At 42.0% G+C, this 26,785-nt stretch overlaps 1 protein-coding gene across 2 annotated transcripts in view; it reads left to right on the top strand.

Annotated features, from left to right (window-relative positions):
* chst11 (carbohydrate (chondroitin 4) sulfotransferase 11) overlaps window positions 1-4,453 on the top strand; it is a 107,861-nt gene extending 103,408 nt beyond the window's left edge. For both annotated transcript variants that reach the window (XM_047389124.1, XM_047389122.1), the window contains exons 3-4: window positions 528-757; window positions 2,730-4,453. In XM_047389124.1, coding sequence (XP_047245080.1) covers window positions 528-757; window positions 2,730-3,354 — 855 coding nt within the window. In that variant the 3' untranslated portion in view covers window positions 3,355-4,453. The remainder of the gene's footprint in view (window positions 1-527; window positions 758-2,729) is intronic.
* The last annotated feature ends 22,332 nt before the right edge of the window (window positions 4,454-26,785 follow it).

Here is a 26,785-nt window from a genome sequence, read left to right as displayed (position 1 = left end):
TGCTTTAGTTTCATGTCTCTATTAGTTTGTATCCTTGAATTTCTGTTTTGCTCAAGTCACTGTATGTCCATTAACTTTATTCAGTTCACCTGCACTAAGCAAATCAGTTTCCTCGTTTCACCTTGTTCTTGCTCCATATGTACACCTCTGTTCTGTTCATTCCTCACGGAAACATTTTCAGATCATGTCACCTTGTTTTTCGGATCATGCCATGCCTGTCTTGCCTGCCTGTTACTGTTTTGTTCCTGCCTCCTCTTTGAGTGAGTTTTGTTTTTTCACGATTAAATCTTTTCACCTACAGTCATGCTGCTTGATTGTCTGCATTCCGCTGTCCTCCGTTGCACTAATCCTGACAGACACATTTGGAGTCCAATCATGATCATATATAAATCTTAAATGTATTTAAGAGTTGTTCTTTAGTGTTTAAGACCTTTAAAAGATTGCTAACATTTTTACTTCAATTCAACTCATGAACCTTTGCACTGACACCTCTCTTGCTCTTTTCTTTTTCTCCGTAAATTGTCTAGTTGGACCCATCAGGGGCCGCTGTTCTACACCAGAACAGGAGAGACCAGGTGGTGGATGCCTGCAGAATTAACAATGCTTCTAGTCGAAAGCGAAGAGTTCTGACACCTGGTGACCTTAAACACCTTGTGGTGGATGAAGACCATGAGCTTATCTACTGCTATGTCCCCAAGGTGGCCTGCACCAACTGGAAACGCGTAATGATGGTGCTGACAGGCAGGGGCAAATACAGGTAGGTGACATATTTCTATGCCATTGGGGTTATGGTGATACAGGCATGGCGAGCATTATCTTGCAAGGAACCAGCATGTAGGATTGGTTTGCCTAATCTGGAATCAAGTGGTCACAACTTAATCTGGTCTCGCAATGATTTGGGCCTCATATAAAACGAACAGCTTGCTATTTACCAATAGTAAAAAAATAAATCTATAAAATAGTCTATAATGACAAAGTTAAATTTTCAGATTTTCTGTTGATATTCTATACTAACATTTAGACATCATAGGTATGTCTAATAGGCATGTCACACCCATATTTTGTTGAAGCACCTTTGGCAGCGATGACAGGCTCAGGCTTCTTGGCTATGTCTCCACAAGCTTGGCACGCCTGTTTTGGTGTAATGTTTTCACATGTTCTTCCTCAGAACCTCTCATGCTTAGCCATCTTTTGGTTTTCCAGAGATTTGGAATTGGATTTAAGCCCAAACTCTGACTGACACCATTTTGTTATCTCGTGTTCAGGTCATTGTTGCATTTGAAGATGAATCTTCTCTTTAAGGGCAAAACATAGTGGAGCACGGACCCCGCGCAGACTCAAAGTGGAGGTCTGGCGGACATGTCCGCACAAAGATCAGTTTCTACGTTCGCATATGCGTACACAAAAAAACTGGTTGCCAGGAAAAAGTCTCCTCATCGAACTGTTTTATGTATGACACATTGCTCCACGCAACCTGTGGCGAGTACACGCAGTGTAACGGCCACTCTGTGCGCCACACTGACACATGTATTCCGCTTCTTCGTCTCTAATGTGGGTCAAATGGCCTCTTTAATACCACCTTCTTTCTTTTTTTGTTCCAAAGCTACAAAGTGAATTAGCTCTGCGTCCTCGTCCGATGACACAATTGTAGAAAGTGTGGGAAATGTAGGAATTTGTCACTAGATATGTAGTAAATTGGTACACTTGACTATAAAAGCTCAAACAGGCAGTGTGCGCAGAGCCCGTGCTGCTCACAGTACGCTCAACTATGTTCTGCCCTTTAGTTTGAGGTCCAGAGCACTCCGGAGCAGGTGTTGTTTAAAAAACAGCCTGCTGTCATCTCGCCCTTTATGTGGACATAGTGCCCAGTACCCCACAGCATAATGCTGCCATCATTATGTATCACAGCTGAATTATATTTAACCAGATGGAAAGCAGCGCCCGTTTTTCTCCAGACATTAGGCTTGTAGTTCAAGCCAAAAAGCACAATTCTGGAATTTGTAGACCAGAGAATTTGGTTTCTCTTGGTTAGACTATCCCTTCTATAGGCCTGATTGGGTAATGCATTAGCAATGTTTGACCTTCTGGATGGTTCTCCTATCTTGGAGAGGGAACAGTGGAGCTCTGACTTAGATTTTTTTCCCATTCTGTTAATTGAGATAAAAAAAATTCCCAATGAGTTTTTCTTCAGCTGCTGTCAATAAAAATATAAATAAATAAACAAATAAATATACATATCAATCATTAAAGGGTTCATATTTAAAGTTTTGCCTGGTGATGTACTAACATCAGGTTTTAAGACCATTTGCAAGAAACAATCTTGGTCCCAAGAAAGAGCAGTCATGATAGACAATTTTCATTTGTCCAACAGATATCCTTGATCAGTGCTGTGGTTAATTTAATATCTCACATGAAAATACAGGCTTGGTATGATAACAACATAGCACACCCAGCATATGTGCCTTTATTGTATTCTATTTTCCCTTACAACAATCTAATTTAGAAAATGGGACATTGTTTCTTGGAAACCACTTACTTCAGTGCCTCCAGTGGCAGAGTAAAGTTTAACAAGATCAAAGAAAATTAACCCTCTGAAATTATTTTCTCACTTGCCTTTCAGGGCAAAAAAACCCAAATGTGTCAATGTTTCAAAAGGAAAATATTACTTGTTTAAACACGGCTTGTTCAGTAATTGCAACTCATTTTCCTTGTCATTGTTCCCTGTACAGTGACCCCATGGAGATCCCTTCCAATCAGGCCCATGTTCCTTCCAATCTAAAGACACTGAATCAGTACAGCATTGCTGAAATCAACCATCGCCTCAAGAACTACTTCAAGTTCCTCTTTGTCCGTGAGCCCTTTGAGAGGCTGGTCTCTGCTTACCGTAATAAGTTTACCCTGAAGTACAATTCATCCTTCCATAAGCGCTTTGGCACCAGGATCATCAGGCGCTACCGCAAGAATGCCACCCAAGACGCCCTGATCAATGGTGCTGATGTCAAATTCAAAGAATTTATTGACTACCTGGTGGACCCTGCCACACAGCGTGATGGCCCACTCAACGAACACTGGCAGACAGTTTACCAGCTTTGCCACCCATGTCACATCCACTATGACATGGTGGGCAAGTATGAGACCCTTGAAGAGGATGCAAACTACATATTGCAGCTAGTGGGTGTTGGTGACTCCCTGCACTTTCCAAGCTATGCCAAGTCCACTCGTACCACAGATGCTATGACTGCTCAGTTCTTCAGCAATATCAGTACTCAGCAGCAGGTCCAGCTGTACAAACTTTATAAGATGGACTTCCTCATGTTCAACTACTCCATACCCAGCTACCTGAGGCTGGACTAAATGACAACAGAGCTGGTACTCTGACAATGGGCTGCCTTGTTTGCAGAATGGCAACAAAATAAGTGAAGTGCAAATTTTGGAAGAAAACTTGATTTTAAAAACTGTCATTGTGGTTTGTTGGTGTTGTGTCTGCAAACAGATATTTAACCAGTCCTGAAAGATTGGAATAAAGCGTGCTTTTGTGGACATGAACTGAAGGATGTTCAATCAGCACTCGTTCAACGTGAATGTGGGCTTAAAGGACCCAACACCTACAAAAACTGTAATGTTTGGGTGAATCAGGTCTTCAAGAAGAAATCCTCTTCAGAAGATGAAGTTAATCGAGGGATTGTTCTGATTATGTTCTCTACATCAAAGGCTGCCTCTGCAAAGCAAACAGCAGTCTAACACACTGACTCCAATGCATTGTGAGAACTAAGCACATCCTTCTTCCCCCCTTATCTAAAAAACTCCGTCAGATTGTAAAGCAGTTCTTGTCCTTTGCTGCACTGTCAGCAAGGTGAGTTAAAACCCATCACCCATGAACCATTACATTATATTTATGTCAAAGGAAAATTGGCATATCGCATCCTCAAGGGCGCCTTATAATAAATCGCTCCTAATTGTACAGCCATGAACCCACCAGCTGTAACTATAGCAGTATAGCCTTCAGTCAAATGTTTTACCAAAGCCTGTTTTATCACCAATTTTGGCTGTCGGCAGGTCATACTTCCTACGGTTCAACTTGAAGACTTTGAGAAATCAGTAATCCTTACAGCATCATTGACATTTGAAAGTTCTTTCCAGATGGATCAGAGTGGCAACACATTTAAGTAGCAGGATGTAGACAAGAACGGGATGCATGAATGTGACCAAGTGTAATTAAAAGAAAAGAGCCCATGAGGTTTTGGAAGAATGATAGTCACTGGATCACATAGCCACCATGCCCCTCATAGGGGCCCAGTGGACAAAAGCAGGCACACACCAAACAGCCAGGCTACCAGTCAAAGATTTCTTCAAGTAAATTACGATTACCCTTTTGTCGTCTTTCTTATGTTTTGTTTCTGTTATCTTATGAAACATTGCTGCAAGCAGCAAAAATAAAAACATATTTAATTGACTTTGCTGTCTGAATTAAGAGTGATTCAAAGTGTGTTTTGACCACAGAAACCTTTCCTTTTTAAACATGAGCCCCTGTTGCACCATACAGCAAGTGGCATTTACACGGTTCTATAGTTGCAGCTGGCTGTGAATGCAGTCCTTAGGCCATTAAAACTACATGAAGTGATGTGTCGATGCATTGTTCGCAAACTTTAACAAGAACATCGATTGTACAACTGGGAAGATAACAAGCTATAACCTACAAGGATATTGTGCATTTTTTTATATAATTAACCAGGGCAGAGGTTCTGGTTGAGGTTGGATTGAACTTGCTCAAATCTGTACTTTGTATCTTAGACAATGATAGAAGCTCAGGAGAATTTGGCTCATAAGCAACCCTCGGTATTATAGTTGTTCTCGGCTGATAAAGATTAGGTAAACAGTAGTTTACATAGTGTATTGGATTGTAATGCAACATCAAGGTTTATATCAAAATAAGAGGTTGTGTCACACCACGTGTGTGAGACAGAGCATTCAGTGTTTTGCAGCTCTAAAGTTAAACAGAGTTTCATGAAAATGATTCCGGTGTACAATTTGAAGAGTTTTTGGCATCTTATATTAGCAATCAACATGATTACCGCAGTAAGCATTACGAAAAGAAGCCTCTGTAGAGTTAGCAGATCCTTACCTTAACTGTGAGATTTCACTTTCCTTTCTGGAAACGTTTACAGCGTTTTTGCTTTCTTTGGGTAACCAGCTTGGTGCATTTAACTCTAAATTTAATTTGGCTGCCTTACATACAGAATGTAGTAATACCTGCAGCAATAAGCTGCATGTTGGTTCTTGAATTGAATCAGTTTAACACAGTTCTCTACCACCTCTGTTTGAGTCACAATCTCCAGGTGTTTTCAGAATCAGAATCAGAAAAGCTTTATTGCCAAGTACGTTTTTGGACATACAAGGAATTTGTTTTGGCGTAGTCGGTGCAATACAATACAAATTAAACAGTATAAACATATCTACAATATAATATAAATATATGTGCACAGTTTTAAGTGAGTGAGAGTAAATATAGAGGAGTATAAGATGCAAGAGCAATACAACAGTGCAGGTGATCATTGTGCAAGTATGGCAGTGCAAGTAAAGCAGGAGTCCAAGCTGAGCGTTAATGTAACGCATGGAGTTGCAAGTTACAAGTGTCCTGTCAGCAAAAAAAGGGGGGGTGTGGGTGAAAGGGAGAGTGTCAGGGTGGTTTCTGGGCTTTGTTAACCAGGCTGGTGGCAGATGGGAAAAAACTGTTCTTGTGGCGTGAGGTTTTGGTCCGGATGGACCGCAGCCTCCTGCCAGAGGGGAGAGTCTCAAAGAGTCTGTGACCGGGGTGGGAGGGATCAGCCAGAATCTTCCCTGCCCGCTTCAGGGTCCTGGAGGTGTACAGTTCCTGGAGCGACAGTAGACTGCAGCCAATCACCTTCTCAGCAGACCGAATGACACGCTGCAGCCTGCCCTTTTCCTTGGCTGTAGCAGCGGCGTACCAGATGGTGATGGAGGAGGTGAGGATGGACTCAATGATGGCTGTGTAGAAGTGCACCATCATAGTCTTTGGCAGGTTGAATTTCTTCAGCTGCCGCAGGAAGAACATCCTCTGCTGGGCTTTCTTGATGAGGGAGCTGATGTTTGGCTCCCACTTGAGATCCTGGGAGATGATGGTTCCCAGGAAGCGGAAAGATTCCACAGTGTCAATTGTGGAGTCACAGAGGGTGATGGGGGCAGGAGGTGCTGGGTTCTGCCTGAAGTCCACAACCATCTCCACTGTCTTTAGAGCGTTGAGCTCAAGGTTGTTCTGGCTGCACCAGTCCAACAGATGGTCCACCTCCCATCTGTACGCAGACTCATCACCATCAGAGATGAGTCCGATCAGGGTGGTGTCGTCCGCAAACTTCAGAAGCTTGACAGACTGGTGACTGGAGGTGCAGCTGTTGGTGTACAGGGAGAAGAGCAGAGGAGAGAGAACACAGCCTTGGGGGGAACCGGTGCTGATGGTCAGGGAGTCAGAGACGTGCTTCCCCAGCCTCACACGCTGCTTCCTGTCAGACAGGAAGTCAGTGATCCACCTGCAGGTGGAGTCGGGCACACTCAGCTGGGAGAGCATCTCCTGTAGCAGAACTGGGACGATGGTGTTGAAGGCAGAGCTGAAATCCACAAACAGGATCCTGGCGTAGGTTCCTGTGGAGTTCAGGTACTGGAGGATGAAGTGAAGGGCTAGGTTGACTGCATCATCTACAGACCTGTTGGCTCTGTAGGCAAACTGCAGGGGGTCCAGGAGGGGGTCGGTGATGTCTTTTAGGTGTGAGAGCACAAGGCGCTCAAAGGACTTCATCACCACAGAGGTCAGGGCGACGGGTCTGAAGTCATTAAGCCCTGTGGTCCTTGGCTTCTTGGGAACAGGGACGATGGTGGAGGACTTGAAGCAGGCTGGCACATGACATGTCTCCAGTGAGGTGTTAAAAATGTCTGTGAAGACTGGAGACAGCTAATCAGCGCAGTGCTTCAGGCTGGCTGGTGAGACAGAATCCAGACCAGCAGCTTTCCGGGGGTTCTGTCTCCTGAAGAGTTTGTTGACGTCCCTCTCCTGGATGGAAAGAGCCGTCCTCGGCGTGGGTAGGGGGCTGGTGGGGGGGAACTTCAGGGTGGGGATTGGAGGTGCCAAGGCCCTTCTTGAGGTTGGGGAGGTGGGGGTGGTGGATTGTGGCTGCAGCTGTTGGGGGGCGTCGTGGGGGATGGTTGCAGGACTGTCCCTTTGTCTTTCAAAGCGGCAGTAGAACTCGTTCAGGTCGTTGGCGAGGCGTCGGTCGTTGATGGAGTGGGGGGCTTTCGGCTTGTAGTTGGTGATTTGCTTGAGCCCTTTCCAGACAGACGCAGAGTCGTTGGCTGAGAACTGGTTTTGGAGCTTCTCAGAGTACAGTCGTTTGGCCTCTTTCACTGCCTTGCCAAACTTGTACTTAGCCTCTCTGTATATGTCTTTGTCCCCACTCCTGAAGGCCTCTTCCTTATCCAGTCTTAACCTTCTGAGTTTAGCTGTGAACCAGGGTTTGTCGTTGTTGTAACTCACCCTGGTGCATGATGGTACACAGCTGTCCTCACAGAAGCTGTGTACCAAGTTTGGGTTTTGATTGTCTTGGTGTGTGTATTTTGATCATTTGCTATATTCCTATTCAGTTCATTTTTCAGGGTTTATTATTTATGATATTCTCTTATTAGTTTAGGCTTTTGTGTGTGGTTTCTTAGTTTATTCTTGTTATTTGCTTTGTACAATTAGGGCCTGATCTTCAAATAGTTGGCATATACAAAACCAACTGCAGAGCTGATCTACAAACCAGGTGCAAATTGTGTGTGTAAAAGTAGTGGAAGAGCGGGCACAACATTTTTAGCTTTTTGTGGGCACAACATTTTTAGTTTGCCTTCATGAATGTGCAAAACAAAAGATAATGCACGTTTGAAATACAGGTGTTAACTGGCACTCAAAAATATCTGCTGTCATTGTGAGCAGAAGGAGGCATAGATAGAATGACAGACAAAGTAGAATCTTCTGTACATGTGTCAACAGATTTGGATTGACAAAAATACAAATAATAATAAAAATGGATGAGAATAGAGGATTGTTTGTAGGATTATCTAAGGTCCGATTTGGAGGCAATCACAAACAAATGTCATGACATAGGTCCTATGATAAAACTCCTTGTAACACTTTTTTCTTGCGTCTGGATCATTCCAGCACACCATTGCCGTTGGTGAGATCACCTGCCATAGAAGCGCACACAGTCTGTGTAACTGTAATTGTACATAATGCAAAGGAACCTCTGTGCTTTGATGTTGATAAAATAATTAATGGGAAAGAAATAAAGGCACTAAGATGCAGATTCATTCGGTCATTTGCAAACAGGATTAAATCACTTTATAGCAGGTGAAAAATCACCATTTTAATGCAGTCTTTTTCAAGTGGTGAAAAAGAGTCTCACCAAAACATGATTTAAACAAACAAACAAACAAACATGTACAGTACAGACCAAAGGTTTGGACACACCTTCTCATTCAAAGAGTTTTCTTTATTTTCATGACTATGAATATTGTAGCTTCACACTGAAGGCATCAAAACTATGAATTAACACATGTGGAATTATATACTGAACAAAAAAGTGTGAAACAACTGAAAATATGTCTTATATTCTAGGTTCTTCAAAGTAGCCACCATTTGCTTTGATTACTGCTCCGCACACTCTTGACATTATGTTGATGAGCTTCAAGAGGTAGTCACCTGAAATGGTTTTACAACAGTCTTGAAGGAGTTCAGAGATGCTTAGCACTTGTTGGCCCTTTTGCCTTCACTCTGCGGTCCAGCTCACCCCAAACCATCTCGATTGGGTTCAGGTCCGGTGACTGTGGAGGCCAGGTCATCTGGCGCAGCACCCCATCACTCTCCTTCTTGGTCAAATAGCCCTTAGACAGCCTGGAGGTGTGTTTGGGGTCATTGTCCTGTTGAAAAATAAATGATGGTCCAACTAAATGCAAACTGGATGGAATAGCATGCCGCTGCAAGATGCTGTGGTAGCCATGCTGGTTCAGTATGTCTTAAATTTTGAATAAATCCCCAACAGTGTCACCAGCAAAGCACCCCCACACCATCACACCTCCTCCTCCATGCTTCACGGTGGGAACCAGGCATGTAGAGTCCATCCGTTCACCACTTTTGTGCTGCAAAAAGACACGGTGGTTGGAACCAAAGATCTCTTTACTTGGATTCATCAGACCAAAGCACAGATTTCCACTGGTCTAATGTCCATTCCTTGTGTTCTTTAGCCCAAACAAGTCTCTTCTGCATGTTGCCTGTCCTCAGCAGTGGTTTCCTAGCAGCTATTTTACCATGAAGGCCTGATTCATACAGTCTCCTCTTAACAGTTGTTCTAGAGATGTGTCTGCTGCTAGAACTCTGTGTGGCATTGACCTGTTCTCTAATCTGAGCTGCTGTTAACCTGCGATTTCTGAGGCTGGTGACTCGGATGAACTTATCGTCCACAGCAGAGGTGACTCTTGGTCTTCCTTTCCTGGGGCAGTCATCATGTGAACCAGTTTCTTTGTAGCGCTTGATGGTTTTTGCGACTGCACTTGGGGACACTTTCAAAGTTTTCCCAACTGTTCGGACTTACCATAATACAAATTCTGACAGTCTATTCAGTAGGACTATCAGCTGTGTACTGTATCCACCTCCTGCACAACACAACTGATGGTCCCAACCCCATTTATAAGGCTTGAAATCCCACTTATTTAACCTGACAGGGTACACATGGGAAGTGAAAACCATTTCTTGAAGCTCATCAACAGAATGCCAAGAGTGTGCAGAGCAGTAATCAAAGCAAAAGGTGGCTACTTTGAAGAACCTAGAAAATAAGAGACATTTTCAGTTGTTTCACACATTTTTGTTCAGTATATAATTCCACATGTGTTTATTCATAGTTTTGATGCCTTCAGTGTGAAGCTACAATATTCATAGTCATGAAAATAAAGAAAACTCTTTGAATGAGAAGGTGTTTCCAAACTTTTGGTCTGTACTGTATATTGTTTTTTGCAGCACAAGAGATCTTTGTTTTTCAATAGTAGGTAGGGCAAAGAGAGGGGGAGAGGGGGCAAAGGCCACCGGGTCCGGGACTCGAACCAGGACTCGAACCCCCGAAACAGCCGTACCGAGGACTGTAGCCTCTGCACACGGTTGCATGCTTAACCCCTGGACCACCAGCGCCGCACCCAGGAATCAAGGCTCTTTTGAAGGAAAAAGGGAATCAAACCCTGGTACTACCAACGTTTACCTAATAAAGTCGCATTTGCGTATATATTATGTCTAATCTGGGACACTTGGCGAGATGCTGGAGTGTTGCCTCTGAAACTGATGCCTGTGTTTCCCTCTAAAACTTTACACCCAATGCTTGGTAAATAAAGATAATTGATGGAGGGATTTTTTCTATCATTGCCTCATTTCTTCAACTTTTCTATATGTCACTTGATGGACTTCCCATGGAAGGTTGGGCCTGTGAACAGCTATGTAGTAACAGTATCAACAACTAAAATCAATTCAAAAATACTTTATTAATCCCAAAGGGAAATTAAAGCAACACGCAAGCAAGCCACCCTATACGTATGGAATGGTAAGATATCAACAAGCATAACAATACTCATCTTTTCCCTACCAACACATTGTTTCTCCGGTGATTCAAAAGTAAAACCTAGACAATTTTAAGCTTAAATGATGGTCTAGACTTATAAATCTGTAACATTTGTTAAGTTCATCATCAGTTTTCCACACTTCCAAAACTTTTACTCATCCATAACCATAAGGCAGGTGATCATCCATCATTATTTAGTATTTTCCTTGCTTGTCAGGTCTGTGCTGTCCTTCATCATCTTTCCACTGAGTCATTTAAAGAAAGAGTGTTGGAATCGAAGTGTTGCCCTGGTTGCTCCTGCTGACCCGCTGCCAGAAGCTGCTCTGCATAGAGTTGTGTAAGGAGCCGAAATCCTGCCAGACAAATGCTGAGCTGCAGCTTGCCCTTGGCATATAGTCTGCTTGCTTTCATTATTCATCCCTGTAGCTCCAGGCTTCTTACCTGCAGTAAACGGGTATTACCCCTGGTGGTATGGAATGTCATAAAACCCAAACCTGGGACAGTTTGGAAAATGTAAAGCCTAAAATTTTATTTCTATCTACACCATGAACCAAGCTAAGCTGATTATATTTGTTCATGTTTGATTTAACTAAATTTCTTCTTTATAGTGCAACCTGCATATGTTGTTTGTGTTTGGCATGAAATGACATGCATAGCTTAATTTGCAACCAACCTCAAAAGATGGCTTTCAAGCTAAGTTAGAACTGATGGTGGCACAAATGCTGTGTTCCATTTGCTTAGAAGTTGGAAATCGAACCTGGGAAATATCTTACACCAAACTCAGCATTTGTAAGCTGCAAGTTGGAAAACTTTGATGAACGTAGAATATAAGACATATTTTCAGTTGTTTCACACTTTTTTTGTTCAGTATATAATTCCACATGTGTTAATTCATAGTTTTGATACCTTCAGTGTGAAGCTACAACATTCATAGTCATGAAAATAAAGACAACTCTTTGAATGAGAAGGTGTATCCAAACCTTTGGTCTGTACTGTATATCTTTAAAAAACAAAAAAAAACCTGAAAAAAATGTATTCGGTAAAATCCCTGCAAAATAATTTATTTTTATGTATATAAATGTTGAATTTACATTCTTTGCAGGACAGTTATGTGAATTTAAGTTTTAAAAAATTCACATACAGATTATCAGATCTTACCACAAACTGTTTATGTTGCTAATATTACATTCTGGCTTAAATATTGCAAAAAAAAAGAATACAGTGAGTTTTCAAGAAAAAAATTTCAAGGGAGACAAACCTCTAATAAATTCTTCGACAAGACATGTCTGTCTTATCTATTGTTAATATTGATTGGCCAAAGCTGCAATTGTTGCAGATTATGTTTAGCAACACAGTTTACAAGCTGTGTGCGCCCTTGTGGTGTTGTCAGCCTACACACAGCACTGACCAGCCGCCCTGTGTGCGCACCGATGGCACACAGCTCTGCCCTCCTGCATAATGGCCTGCAATCCATCATTCTGATTAAAGGCGAAGCAGGATGTAGTCTTTGTCTCACTGGGTTCATCCGGACCACAAACATAAAGTATCTGCTCACAGAACAACTTCAAAGCCTTCTGTATGCGCAATCACATACTCAAACATGCCCTGTGCAAATGAACAGAGAGGAGAAATAATCTCGTAAAGGCAGTAGCTGCAATGACAAACTAGCTGCTGTGAAAAGCAACGACAAAGGTTAACAAACTGTAACAGTCTAGAAAAGCAGGAGCAGAATGGAACACCACAAAGAAAATCAGTAACTGGATCATTCATAGTGATGCAGTGCAACAACCTCCCTTTAGTGTCCTGGGCCGTCCCCTGGGCCCCCTAAAGGAGGGATGTGTCTGGAACACCTCCAGGGGAGAGGCATCCGGGAGGCATCTGAAACAGATGCCTGAGCCACTTAGACTGACTCCTTACCCACACTCCTCCAAGCTCACCACCCCATCTCTAAGGGAGTGCCTGGCCACCCTACGGAGGAAGCTCATTTCAATAGCTTGTATCTGGGATCTCATTCTTTTGGTCATGAGCCAAAGTTCATGCCAATAGATGAGGGTAGGAATGTAGACCAACTGGCAAATTGAGAGCTTCGCTTTTCGGCTCAGTTTTCTTTACCACAACAGGCCGACACAGCTTCCTCATTACTGCGGTGGCCGCACGATCCATTTGTCGATCTCCCGCTCCATTCTCCCCTGTCTGAGGAGTGTGATCCCCCTGTAGTTGGAACTCACCCTCTGGTCCCCCTTCTTGTGAAGGGGAACCACCACCCCGGTCTGCCAGTCCAGAGGCACTGTCCCTGACCACCACACAACACTGAAGAGGCGTGTCAGCCACGGTAGCCCCACAACATCCAGCAGAATTCAGGAGATCCTCGTTGTAGTTCTTCCACCACTCAATGATGTCCCCCGTCGAGGTCAGCAGCTCCCCATCCCATTGTAAACAGTGTTGGCGAAGCATTGCTTCTCTCTCCTGAGGTGCCACACGGTTTGCCAGAATCGCTTTGGGCCGACTGGTAGTCCTTCTCGATGGCATCACCAAGCTCCTCCCTGTCAGGGTGTCTGGTAATGGAGTCGTACCAGGATGCAGGGACACACTCAGGAGCCGCATGATAGGTTGTGATGTGGTTTATTCCCAGACTTGAACGTGCAGGTTTTTCACAGGCCAGTAGTTCAGATCCAAAACAAAGATGCATAAGAATTTAAACGAAGCTGAACTGGAACTAAGCAGGCTGGAACTCAGGAACATAGCAAGTCTCTGGCTGGAGCATGACAGGAGGATAGAAAGAAAGACGCAGCGACGGGGAACAAGGAAAACCAGTAAGCTTATTTACAGAGGGAAGTGAATAGTGAGACAATGGGAAGGAGAGGCAGGTAATCAGGGTGAGTACTGACAGGTGTGATGACCAGGTGTAGGGAACTGAGGGAAATAGGTTTCTATGGCTACGGGAGCTGGGAAATACAGGGACAGGAGGGGAAACTAAACTAGTGACAACTCTAAGGGAAAACAAACACCAAACTAACTGGGAGGAGCAGGGATGAGTAAACCTAAACATAAGCTAACATAAATATTAACTCTAGAAGGAACTAAATCTAAGGACATGGAAAGAACTAAGAAAACGAACAGAAATAATGAATAACAGAATATAACTGACTATATTATTGGTACATATACTTAATTTACTAACCTCGACATGTTTCTTTATGTTTGACGGAGAGTTTGTGTAGTTCTTTATCTCGCTGAGCTTAGGAGAACACAAGAGACACTTCATTCTGTATGTGCTCAATTTTTCCTCTACCCGGAGATAGCCAAACATTGTTGCGAGGTAGGGCCATGGTTGATCATCTCCATGACCCACAGCCACAACTGTTATGATTCTGGCACGTCTGCTCTACCCTGTCTCCCTGGCTGCAATCAGCAGATTAGATGCACCTGGTGGCTGCTGCGGTGTAGTGCAATCTGTGGAATGCCAAGCACCTGTGTCTTCCCTGATATATACTGACTCTGACAAGCAGACGGTGCCAGATTTTTGAAAGCCATTGTGTGAGTAGATATCCAGCGTTCCTTCCTGTCTGATCACTGTTCTTGACCTTGCCTTGCCTTTTGGATTTATGCCTCTGTCTGCTCCCTGTCGGACTATTTGGATTTTGGTTGTCGACCTTGTTTCCTGCATCTGGTTTATGCCTTTGCCTGCCCCTTGCCTGAGGCCTCTTGTTTCGATCGTTGACCCTGTTTCTGTCCTTGGATTATTGAGCCAGCCTAGCCCTCGGATTATTCAGCCTGGAGTCACTTCTTACCTGTGGAGATCACCGCCTGCCGCCCACTGAGGTTTTCCCTCTGGGTTTCAAGTTCCACTCAAGACAAAAGCAGGTTAGTGACTTTTCTGATCCCTGCAAAATCTGGAGAGACTACAAGTCACTAATCCCTCTTTCTGCCTCAGTGATTCCTGGAAGCTGTGAGGAGTGTTACCTGTGTGACGTTTTCCTGTGGCTGAATAAACCTTTTAAACTTTCAGTACTGTGTCTGGCTGAATCTTGGTCCGCGTGCTCGTCGGTTAGCAAACTTCTTCCACTTCTTCCTCCTCACTGCAAACAGAACCGCTAGCCATTGCTGTAACATACCCACCAATCCACCTGTAATCATCATGAGAGCGCAGTTCTTCTCTTGTTCACATGCACATTCCACATAAACAAATCCTTTCATGATAAATTTCGATCATATTTAATTTGTAGCGAGTACCATTTCCCCAGATAAAAGTACAATTTTTATGTTTCTAATGTAACAAAATAAAAGTGTCAAATTCAAAAAATTCTCAGCAAAGTACAGATCCTCAAAAAATGACTTAAGTACTTTAACAAAGTAAATGTACTTAGTTACTATACATCTCTGCTGCCAGTGTCCACCACCGGGTCCTGGGATTGCCGCTGTGACAGGCACCGCAGACCTAGAACTGGGCGATAAAACGATAGCATTATACAGGGGTTGGACAATGAAACTGAAACAACTGGTTTTAGACCACAATAATTTATTAGTATGGTGTAGGGCCTCCTTTTGCGGCCAATACAGCGTCAATTCGTCTTGGGAATGACATATACAAGTCCTGCACAGTGGTCAGAGGGATTTTAAGCCATTCTTCTTGCAGGATAGTGACCAGGTCACTACGTGATTCTGGTGGAGGAAAACGTTTCCTGACTCGCTCCTCCAAAACACCCCAAAGTGGCTCAATAATATTTAGATCTGGTGACTGTGCAGGCCATGGGAGATGTTCAACTTCACTTTCATGTTCATCAAACCAACCTTTCACCAGTCTTGCTGTGTGTATTGGTGCACTGCCTTCAGGATACAATGTTTGAACCATGGGATGCACATGGTCCTCCAGAATGGTTCGGTAGTCCTTGGCAGTGACGCGCCCATCTAGCACAAGTATTGGGCCAAAGGAATGCCGTGATATGGCAGCCCAAACCATCACTGATCCACCCCCATGCTTCACTCTGGGCATGCAACAGTCTGGGTGGTACGCTTCTTTGGGGCTTCTCCACACCGTAACTCTCCTGGATGTGGGGAAAACAGTAAAGGTGGACTTATCAGAGAACAATACATGTTTCACATTGTCCACAGCCCAAGATTTGCGCTCCTTGCACCATTAAAACCGACGTTTGGCATTGGCATGAGTGACCAAAGGTTTGGCTATAGCAGCCCGACCGTGTATATTGACCCTGTGGAGCTCCCGACGGACAGTTCTGGTGGAAACAGGAGAGTTGAGATGCACATTTAATTCTGCCGTGATTTGGGCAGCCGTGGTTTTATGTTTTTTGGATACAATCCGGGTTAGCACCCGAACAGCCTTTTCAGACAGCTTCCTCTTGCGTCCACGGTTAATCCTGTTGGATGTGGTTCGTCCTTCTTGGTGGTATGCTGACATTACCCTGGATACCGTGCCTCTTGATACATCACAAAGACTTGCTGTCTTGGTCACAGATGCGCCAGCAAGACGTGCACCAACAATTTGTCCTCTCTTGAACTCTGGTATGTCACCCATAATGTTGTGTGCATTTCAATATTTTGAGCAAAACTGTGCTCTTACCCTGCTAATTGAACCTTCACACTCTGCTCTTACTGGTGCAATGTGCAATCAATGAAGTCTGGCTACAAGGCTGGTCCAATTTAGCCATGAAACCTCCCACACTAAAATGACAGGTGTTTCAGTTTCATTGTCCAACCCCTGTATATCTCAATATAATTTTTCCTCGATAGACATATGAGAAAGGGTTGATATAGACACGATGAATAACCAATGATAATAGGAGTTGCTCCGTGCTGGACCAATAGAGCCACGCACAGTTATGTTGACGCAGATAGCACATAAGCAGCCAGACGGCAAATGTTTGTGCAGCTGTAGCCTCTTACTTCAGGTAACAGGTAGGACATCACTGAAAAAAGAGAAAATAATGAGTTCCCAAAAGAAGAAAAGATGGAAGACCAGCGAACAACATCGTTCACAAGTAGGGTCCGAGCGATTTAGTTGTGTGGAGGTATTTTGGCTATTTAAAGTTGAACAAGGAAACAAAGTTGCGTGCACTGCAAATTACGTTCCAACATGTCTGTGAATACCAACAATGTGTTTTACCACCCAAACCAGTGCCACAAACTGGAGCAAGCAGAATATAAAACTTTACAATCCCAGACGAGAGCAAGTGAAACCCCCTACCAGCCGCCCCTTCTCCCACCTCTCCCTCTCCGCGAAAACAACGCCTGCACAGTGGCAGCAACCAATCAGAGTCAGCATTCTCATGCCTTATGATAAAAAAAAATCGAAATGAGACAGAAACAGTGCGATACAGAGTGCTGTTCTGTAAAACCTGCCGCCACAGAGACAGTTTCTTCTTATTTATTAGTTAAACAGTGTTTGATAACATGTTCTACTTTTGAAAATAAAATCTTTAAATCAAAAATAACCTTCTAAAATACTCAAATCTCACTTCATAGTACCAGGGAACGTTAAAGATTGACAAAAATTGAGATTTATTTTATATATATATATATATATATATATGTCGATATCGACTAATACAAAAAATATTTTTTTCCATATCGCCCAGCCCTAGGCAGACCTTACAGCCACAGCTATGGCAGCATCAATAAGACGGGGAAAATAGTCAACTCGGACTCTATGTCTCCCCCATAATCAGGTCAAAGCTTTCTCTTCTGTCATTGTTTTAGCTACTGCTTTGACCCACATGCAGAGCACACTCAGGAGACAGGAAAAAGTTTACAAGATTTATTGTAACTGGTAAGGTAGTACTGTCTGGAATCTGGAACCAGGAATACCTCAACTGTGCAAGGAGGAGGATAGGCAGGTTAGTATTGGACAGAGATATTGTGAAGGTAACGATGGGATCTTGTGCTTACAAGTGATGAGTTGATGAACTGCCAGGGGGAAATGTGAGTGGGGCCTGGGGGTGGAGAATTCGTCAGGAGATGAGGATCTTCAACCAAGATGACACTCTGCTTGCCGGAGGTAAGTGGTTTCCAGGAAGGTGGTAAGTACGACACTGGGTGTGGATTGATAGCGGGCACAGTGGAGGGTGAGCAGGGTTCACTTACAGGTTTTCTAAGAGAGAAGAGCCAGCATGCTCCCAGCTGGGATCTTGTCCGAAAAGGGCGTCTTGTAGGTGGCTTGGAACCAGGTGGTGAGCCGGGGCGGAATCCAGTACTCAAAGGCTACCTGAGGAGGAGCACAAACAAAGGTAAGATTGTTTCTCTGGAAGAATTACACAAGTTACAGAGGGCTAGCGTTTACTACAATAGGTTAACACTCGTTGAAGTGCTGGCCACAGAGTCCTCTTATACTCTCCTGAGATGAGGCTTGATGCGAAACACCTGTCACAGCTTCCCACCACCATGCCCTGGCGCCATCTATGGAAGAACAGAGTTAGCAGCAGGGCCGTTTGGTGGTAATTACATATGAATCTGTGGTAGAAGTTAGCGAAACCCAGGAATCATTGGAGCTGTTTTCAAGTATCGGGACCAGTCAAGAACTGCTTTGACTTTGTCTGGGTTGGAATGAACCTGTCCACCCTCAAGGATGAACCCTAAAAAGGTTACAGAAGGTTTGTGGAACTCAAATGTTTCCGCGTTAACGAACAGTCTAGTTTCCAGAAGACGTTGGAGGACCAAACGGTTGTGTCGACTGTGTTCAGAGACATTCTTGGAGTATATGAGTATATCATTGAGGTACACAAAAACAAAGATGTTGAGGAAATCTCGGAGGACATCATTGACTAAGGATGAAAAACTGCTGGGGCGTTGCAAAGACTAAAAGGCATTACAAGGTATTCAAAATGACGAATGGATGTGTTAAAGGCAGTTTTCCACTCATCCCCCTGGCGGATTCTGACCAGATGATATGCGTTGCGGAGGTCCAGTTTGGTAAATATGGTTGAGTCGTGGACTGTGATGCTGATGAGATGAGAGGATACTTGTTCTTTACTGTGATCTGGTTAAGCCCTCTGTAGTCAATACAGGGACAGAGGGAACCATCTTTTTAATTTTCATCAGAACACTTGCTGCAGCATTTTGAATAACCTGAAGGCTTGTAACTACATTTAGTGGACTTCCTGAGAGCAAAGAATTACAAAGGTCCAGCCTTGAAAATAAAAATGGATGAACTAGTAGTGTTACTCATGGACAGAATATTTCTAATTTTGGCAATATTCCAGGGGTAAAAGAAGGAAATCCAAGAAAACCTGTTTAGTATGGAATTTGAATAACATCTCCTGGTCAAAAATAACACCAAGGTTTTTTACATTATTACCGGAGGTCAATTTAAATGCCATCTACATCAATTGATTGACTAAATGGATTCTTTTTCTGGTCCAAATATGACAACTTCTGTCTTGTCTAAATTTAGAAGCAAATTTAAAGTCATTCAGGTTTTTATCTTTTCAAGACATGCCTGTAGTCTATCTAACTGACTGGATTCATCAGGATTTGTGGACAAATACAGATGAATATCATCAGCATAACAGGAAATTTATTCCATGCTGCCTAATACTTTTACCAATTAGAATCATATAGTAAAGAGAATTTGTCCAAGCAATGAACCCTGTGGTATTCCACAAGTAACCCAGGGAATGTATTATTAACATGAACAAACTAGAATCTGTTGGACAAACAAGATTTGAACCAGCCTAGTTCTGCTTCTTTGATCTCTGTAGCATGTTCGAGCTTTCTAAGAGAATATTGTGAACGACTGTACCAAATGCAGCACTGAGATCTAACAGGACAAGTACAGACACATGTCCATTATCTGAGGCCATAAGAATATCATTAGTGACTTTCACCAGTGCTGTTTCAGTGCTATGATGAGCTCTGAAACCTGACTGAAATTCTTCAAGCAGATCATTGCTGTGTAAATGCTCACACACTTGATTAGTAACTACTTTCTCAAGAATTCAAAATATGAAAGGAAGACTAGACATTTGTCTTTAAATATTATCTCACTCTAGTCATATATATCTCACTCCAATTAAGGAGTCTTATTTTTATCCTTGGGTGGATCAGCGGTAAAGGGAGAGAGGTTGTTCCCTTTATACAGGATCACCAGACTTGTCACTACTTCATGCTTCCATCAATGCATTAAGTAGCGATGGTCACTATGGCTGATGGATGATGTTGTCCATTTGTGTGGCAGCAGTCACTACTAAACATTGTTAGAGGACATCTTCTACCTTAATGCTTCACAAGGAGGACTTTGGGCCTGCCCAGTGTCCATGGGGAATGAGGGTACGGTGAGGCCCACCTACAACCATGTCTCACTCAGTGTCAAATTGTAACTTTCTAGTTTGCGTTTCAAGCACACTTTGCTTCTAAAGTGAAACCACCCTTTAAAATCTTAGTGAAACTAAATCACAAGTAGTCAGATTTGACCTTTTAGCAAAATATAACAATGGATGTTGAAACAAAAACTCATCAGTGGTCTTTGAACTAGTGTGAATATGTGTGTTTGTTGGAACCTGCAGTATAATGAGAGTACAGCTGTATTTTTCATTGACATTTTACTCCCAGTCAGACATCTGGCTCTGATTGAAGAGAGAAGCTACTGGTTTGGCCTGCAGCAGTAGCCCTCATCCTCCACAGGTACAATGGCTGTATTCCAAGCAAGATTCAGGAGCACAAAACATAAATGCTCCCCTTGCAGCTCCTCAAGTATCCTGCTGATTTTTAATGACACATCTTACTCAGCAGTTTAGTGAAGGCTCCGAGGCTCCATTTAAACAGCTTATTTAGCCCCTTACAAGGAAAACGAACAATACACAAAGGACCTCTTAGCTTGCAAGCAACCTATTACAGAATCCCCCTTTACTCTTTTTTCCCCTTGTACCAAGCTCTGCCTCATGTATTTTAAAAAACCTAAAATAAAACTGAAGCATGGCAATGTCCAGTTTGTCTGAAAGTTCACAGCAAATCAAATACACAGCCCCGTCCTTTGGCTCTAGCAGGGAGAAAAACAAGTTAGCCAATTTAAAGAGTTTTTTTTCATATTCTTATCTGCACAGTCTGCCTGACTCCTACCCTGCTCACTCCCTATCGTCTCATAGTGTAGGAGTATTTATATTCAAAGCAGCCTCTATATTTTTTCTTGTTTTTCAGCTATGTCTACAATTAGACTGAGCTGCATGTTTGATGTTTGCCAAAATTAAGAGTCTAGAACTGTGGATTGTTTTTCCTCCAATAGCATATACAACATACTTTTGTTCATACATTTGGCTCATTTTGTAAGTAATGCATGCATCATCACAGTGTTAGCTTTCCCAGATGTGTTTAGTGGTATGCGGAGGCATTAACTGTAAATTATTTTAATTACAAATTTGACTTATATACTGGTCGCATCATAGGTGTCGCGGTAATTATTTGAGAGGTGGACGTGTATCCCCTCACATTTGAAAAATATTAGTTTTGACCTTACATATTTAGTTCACTCAGCACTGTTTTTATTGCCTTGGGAAATAACTTGATAGATATAATACTCATACCACTAAAACTTGACTCAGGGTTTTTCTGGTTACCTACAACAATTCATCGCACCACATGTAACCATCAAACGACAAAGTGAATCATCATTGGTGCAGGCTGCTCAAAACTGGAGGAGGTAACGTCACAGTCCCATTGACTTCACACAATCTCTAGCTTTTGCTAAAAACCTGTCATTTTTTTACACTGCCTCAAAATTAGCCCTAGGCTGTGTTAAAGCATGAAGGAACAGTGAAGAGAGTTCTGTTGCTGAGGTGAGTGAAGGGTGCTATGAAGCTGTGAATTAAATCTAAAATGTATTCTCAAATCAATATTTATTTTTGAATGCATTCTATTCACTTGTGTTCACTTGATTAAAGATGTTACTGATTTAAAGGCATATCCAAATTTTAAGTTTTATTTTCTAGGAGCAAGAGAGATTACAGAGAAGAGTGAGGGAGAGAGTTTGAGAGCAGAGAGTGTTTCTGATGGAGATTGTACAAGACAGGTATACCGAAAGAGCGGACGGTGAGGACCATCTGAGAGACATGAAGGAGAGAGCCAGGAAGTGAAATACATCAAACCAGCCTGATGCAAAAGTCATTCCACACCAGCAACTTAATATTTTGTCTCAATAAATACATACAGGTTAATAAAAACAAAAAGTTATTTTTGTGTGGCACCATTGCTTGGCACAGTGTAATTTTTGTAAATGTTTATGTTTAGACCACTAAATCAGAAAAAAATAAAATGCACTGTTGGTGGTTAGCGAGACTGCAGCTGTTCACTGTATTTATATGAAGATTTGTCCAATTAGGGGGACACCAATAGCTTGGAGACCTAACAAACTGGCACCCCATCAGTCATTTAAAAAAAGCTCTATGGTAATTCAATTCAGTTTCAATTTAAGTCAGTTTATTTAAAAGGTACTTTACAAAGTCAGTTCAGTCGAATCATACAGATTTTAAGCCAGGTACACACATTTTGATTGATCTTAATTATCTAACAGTGCAGTCAAATTCAATTTATTATTCAAATTGGTTAAAATGTTTTTCTATCTAAGGAAACAATAATAATAAGTTTTATTTAAAACAAGGACAATATACAGTATACATTAACCACAAGAGCATAGATGCACTGAATCAGGTTATAGCTGTAAGTGCTAATTTCCACCTGTAGTCCCTGACCTAGTACATACAAACAAAATGAAATATAAATAATACATAAAAACTGCCAGATGCTATTCAGTAAGTATGAAATGCAAAAAAAAAAAAAACACCATCAGATATACAATGCATACACACACACCCTCTATTGTCAGTTTATAACCTCATACTCCCAAGACATCCGTTCACATTCAAAAAAGATAAAAACATGGATGAAACATGGACTGAACTGTATACAAAGATGCTGGTAGGAACCTCTCTGCATCTTTAAATTACACCAACCTACTTCTAGCTCAGCCCAGGAAGGAGTCACAGCTGGAATCCTTGTGACATCATTCAGAGGCAATGCCTCTCCTTGCTCGCAAGAAGGCATAACTCTTTAAACTTGGAATCAGAGTGACTACGGTCTGACGGCCGAATACCCGCCGATTGAAAGCAACCACAAAGTTAAGTATGATCTGCTGCTCAAATAATCCAGCGTTCATACTAAAGGGGTAATTAGGACAAGCGTGCCTTGAACTGTCCTTTCTAAGGCTCTATAGAAAAGCAACCTGTGTGCCAGAGAATTCCCAGCAGAGACCCTGTCTCTAACAAAATCAAGTGAAGTGGTTTTCCCCATGACCCGGAGAAGGTATTGGAACCACAGTTTTGCACGCTAATGCTGCCTGATCCCCGCCACTACTGAGAGTAGCCACCAATTCCTTTGTTCTGCCCTCGACGTGGCTGGATTGGACTGGAACAACTTTGCTTTCCAACACCAGCACTCTTCGGGCCTCCTGCTTCAGAACGGTCCATGTAAGAGGTGGTATTTGGGCAGAGAGAATATGGTGGGGGTGAGAATTAAGCTATCTAAGAGCTAGCTGGCTATCTGTTCAGCTAATATGAACAGACTCTCCAGGCTTGAGGCTAGTTTTTTTTCATGTTGTGTTTTACAGTTAAGACAAACTTTATTCTAAACACAGATCAGCCATGCTTGGCAATGCTCATATGCAATTTAATCTTTATTAATGGTATTTTAAGGTACATGTTTGACTTTAAAGAAGTGGTGAACGAGTTATAAGCTTTCCTTTGTTAGCTTCAACAGCTAACAGCTGATGCTAGAGCCAGTGAAGTCAAATATTTACACCTGACTTGTCGCTATCTTACGAGTCCATAGACGTTCCTTGTCGCCATTTTAGTAGTCCATTACTCCGGGTGATGGCTAGTTAAGACATTAAGAGTTAACTATCAGAAAGATTATTAGTTTCTCTCCTTATGCATGCAGCACAAAAAAATCTCTTCCTCTGTGTCTGTTTTTAAAAATGCACATTTATCTGGCCAAAACTGCTTTTGCATGTGGATTACGGTTAAAACACAAATGAACATGTGTGTTTTCTGTGTTAGTTACTACTAATTGTTTTTGTATTCTGTAAGACGTGTCATCTGAAAAATGTACTTGACAAGAAAATGTCATAAGCACAGCCAAGAGCTTTTGTATTGATCAAAGAACCCGTTTCATGTTCAACATGCCAACAGCTATAATGTTATTATTCATTCTGCTGTTTGCTTTTCACCTGTTTCCTTTGATGTGATATAAATTACTTATGTGCTGCGTCATGCTTTTTTTTCCGCCTAATTTCCTCACAAGAGAAGGTTTTAATGTTTAAAAAGCAATTCGCCAAATGAGTTTTTTACAAATACTTTTGGTTTTACAGCAATTTGACCATCGAAACACCAGCTCCATTAGCTTCTAGTAGTGTGTCTTTTCTAGATAATCGATCATTTATAATGGTACAGAAGAGGAAAATTACTGGTTTGGTAAGTTCTGGATGACATTTAAGATTAAAATTGAATATTCTTTGGACAGCTGTATCGATCAAGATAAGGAAGAGGATGATGAAGATTTGCTTTGGAGGGGACGCACAGCTCATTAGTGAGTTACGGTGTTACTTCTCATTTAGCAGAGAAGACGTAACACATATAGCAGATTTACATTACATGTCTGCTATTTCAACAATGTTTTACTTGTTTTACGTTTGTAATTAATGTTGTGTAGGACATCTGTAAAAAACAATACCCCACCCCTGCTCCAGAACAAAGAGGCTGCATTGCTGCCTGAGTGGGACTGATTTAAGGCTATTTTGTTTTGAGTTTGATCTAGGATTAAAATGACTATAAACTTTATTGGCCAAGACAAACAAGGAATTTGATATAGGTTTCCACAACCACAATACGTAAAAACATTTTAGAGGGAAAAACACATTTGTTGCAGTTTTGGCACATTTGGCTAAATTGTGCCAACTCCACCTTTCACATTTAACACTAAAATGTTTGTGGAGCAAATATGCTACAACCGATTCCGTCTGAATTTGCTGCAGTTATAGTCAAGATGTTGATGAATACAATCTGAGGCTCCCTAAGATTTCAAGGGGATATTCATTGTGTTTTGCAATGTTCATTTAGAAAACAAATTGGTGGCTCAAAAAATTTTATGTTTTCTTTGTTTAATTACAAATCAGACATACCGTAGTAACAGTTGCAATAATGGTCCCAATGGAAAAATATTGTTTTATGTCTTACCTTTATACAGGTACCAAACGTTTGCATTTAGTGGACTAACTCTGGAGCTATAGACTTGATAAATAAATCAAGTAAATTAACTTATGTACGTCAGGCGGTATTTGCTTCTAAGTGTAGAGACTTATTGTTTTTATTAGTGACAATGGGGTTAAATCTTACAATTTTAAAATAGTTTTTTACCAGTACCAGTCAGTCTGATTGTCTTTTTAAGTGGACTGGTCAGTGTTTTCTCTTTTTGTTCACTAAAATCAGCTGACTGTGAACTATTAGGAGTCAATGTGGTTTGATCTTGAGTGGGGACGTCACAGTAGGTGATTCTTTTGTAGTTTAAACCCTGACAAATTACTCTGTTATTTTCTATACTTCTATCACTGACAGTTTCATTGTTACTGGTTGTATTGCTGAAGGGCTTTTGCACACTTTGTGTCTCATCTCAGAAATCAGCCAAGTGTGTGGATTTTGTAGCAGCTTCTCCTTCAGCACTCACAAACTTATAGATATCTGGCTTTTTTTTTCAATACACAGTAAATTCACCTCCTTGCTGTTCGGGTCTTGCTGTTCAAACTGACAGAGGAAATACTGCAGCTGCACAGTTGCAGAGGTCTTGCTACATGAACTCACAGGGTAAACACTGTCAGAACTGGAGCTCTTACTGCTCAAACTGTCAAGGGTAAACTAAGGGGGATTGGCAATATTGATCTTTTACAGACAGGGTAATTATCTTCAGAACTAAGATTGAGGCACTACTTTCTGGATTTCCAAAATAAATAAATATTACCTTTGGGTGGCACACTGTTGTGCAAATTGATAAAGTGCTGCAAGAACATGAGCTCTTACTTATTGAAATGGGAGCGAAAACTTTGTCCAAAGTGGTGGTCTTGTTGTTGGGATCTATTAATGTTGGTGAACTGGCCACTGACCTTTCTGCCTCCTAGGATTTGTAGTTTCTCATCTTCTGATAGGCTGCATGCACATTAAGGCTGTTGCTGTCACAGACAGACAGATGGTTCAGGGTGGTAAAGCGTTTTGATAGGTTCACATTTAGCAGCATTTGTTTTAGAAGATGTAGGAAAAATATGAAATCCTCCCTTTCAGTAGGGTCCTACAGAGCCCAGCAGGTGTCAGCAGATACAAAAAAACAAAGCCGGTTGAAATCCGGTTTTACTAAACTGAGCTCTCGGTTTCCCAATGCGTCTGCACAGTTTGATAAACATCTGTCAAAACTTTGGACGCATGGCCAACACCTGCGAGGTAAGATCAGTGGATCTATTGCCAAATTTAAACTTAAAGCACTGCCATGTTTTAATCAACACACCTCACAGCTTGTAATATGACATTATTTTTGTTACACTAAGGCTCCAAACATGTCCAAACTCTCGACAGATGTCACTGAGTAATCTGACTGATTTTGTCAGCTAGAAGCCACAATGTTCAATTAACACTCTGTCCACAATTAATCTAATTAAGTTGAACTTTTTTGAGATTTTGAAATAAATGTAAAAATATTCTAATTCATTAAGATGCACTTGGATTCTGCTATCTGGAAATACCTTTGGATTGTCCCTGGAGGAGACGTCCATGGTTGGGCATGTGAGTGATGTCTTGGTTTCCCTCCTAAACCTGTTTCTTTTGCAACCTAAGCTTGACTAAGATGAAGGAAGTGAATGGGTTAATGTAAGAAGAAACAGTCGAACCTTGGGGCATGACATCTACTCCTCGGAAGATTGTCAACTGTCTTGAGGGGCTTAAAATTGTCTGGAAATGGCTTATACCCCTCCACCAGGTGATGGGAAGCATTGTTTGCTTCACCAAGGTCATTGCTGATGTCATTCCTTCTTGGCATTGGGATTTCCTGTAATAGAGCAATTCACACTAAATAATGATCATTTATCAAAACTGGCATAGATT

This window comes from Girardinichthys multiradiatus, chromosome 17 (assembly GCF_021462225.1).
Source record: "Girardinichthys multiradiatus isolate DD_20200921_A chromosome 17, DD_fGirMul_XY1, whole genome shotgun sequence".
Classification (NCBI taxonomy): Eukaryota; Metazoa; Chordata; class Actinopteri; order Cyprinodontiformes; family Goodeidae; genus Girardinichthys; species Girardinichthys multiradiatus.
The sequence above is the reverse complement of the archived record's forward strand: the minus strand, read 5'-3'. Positions and strand labels throughout refer to the sequence as shown.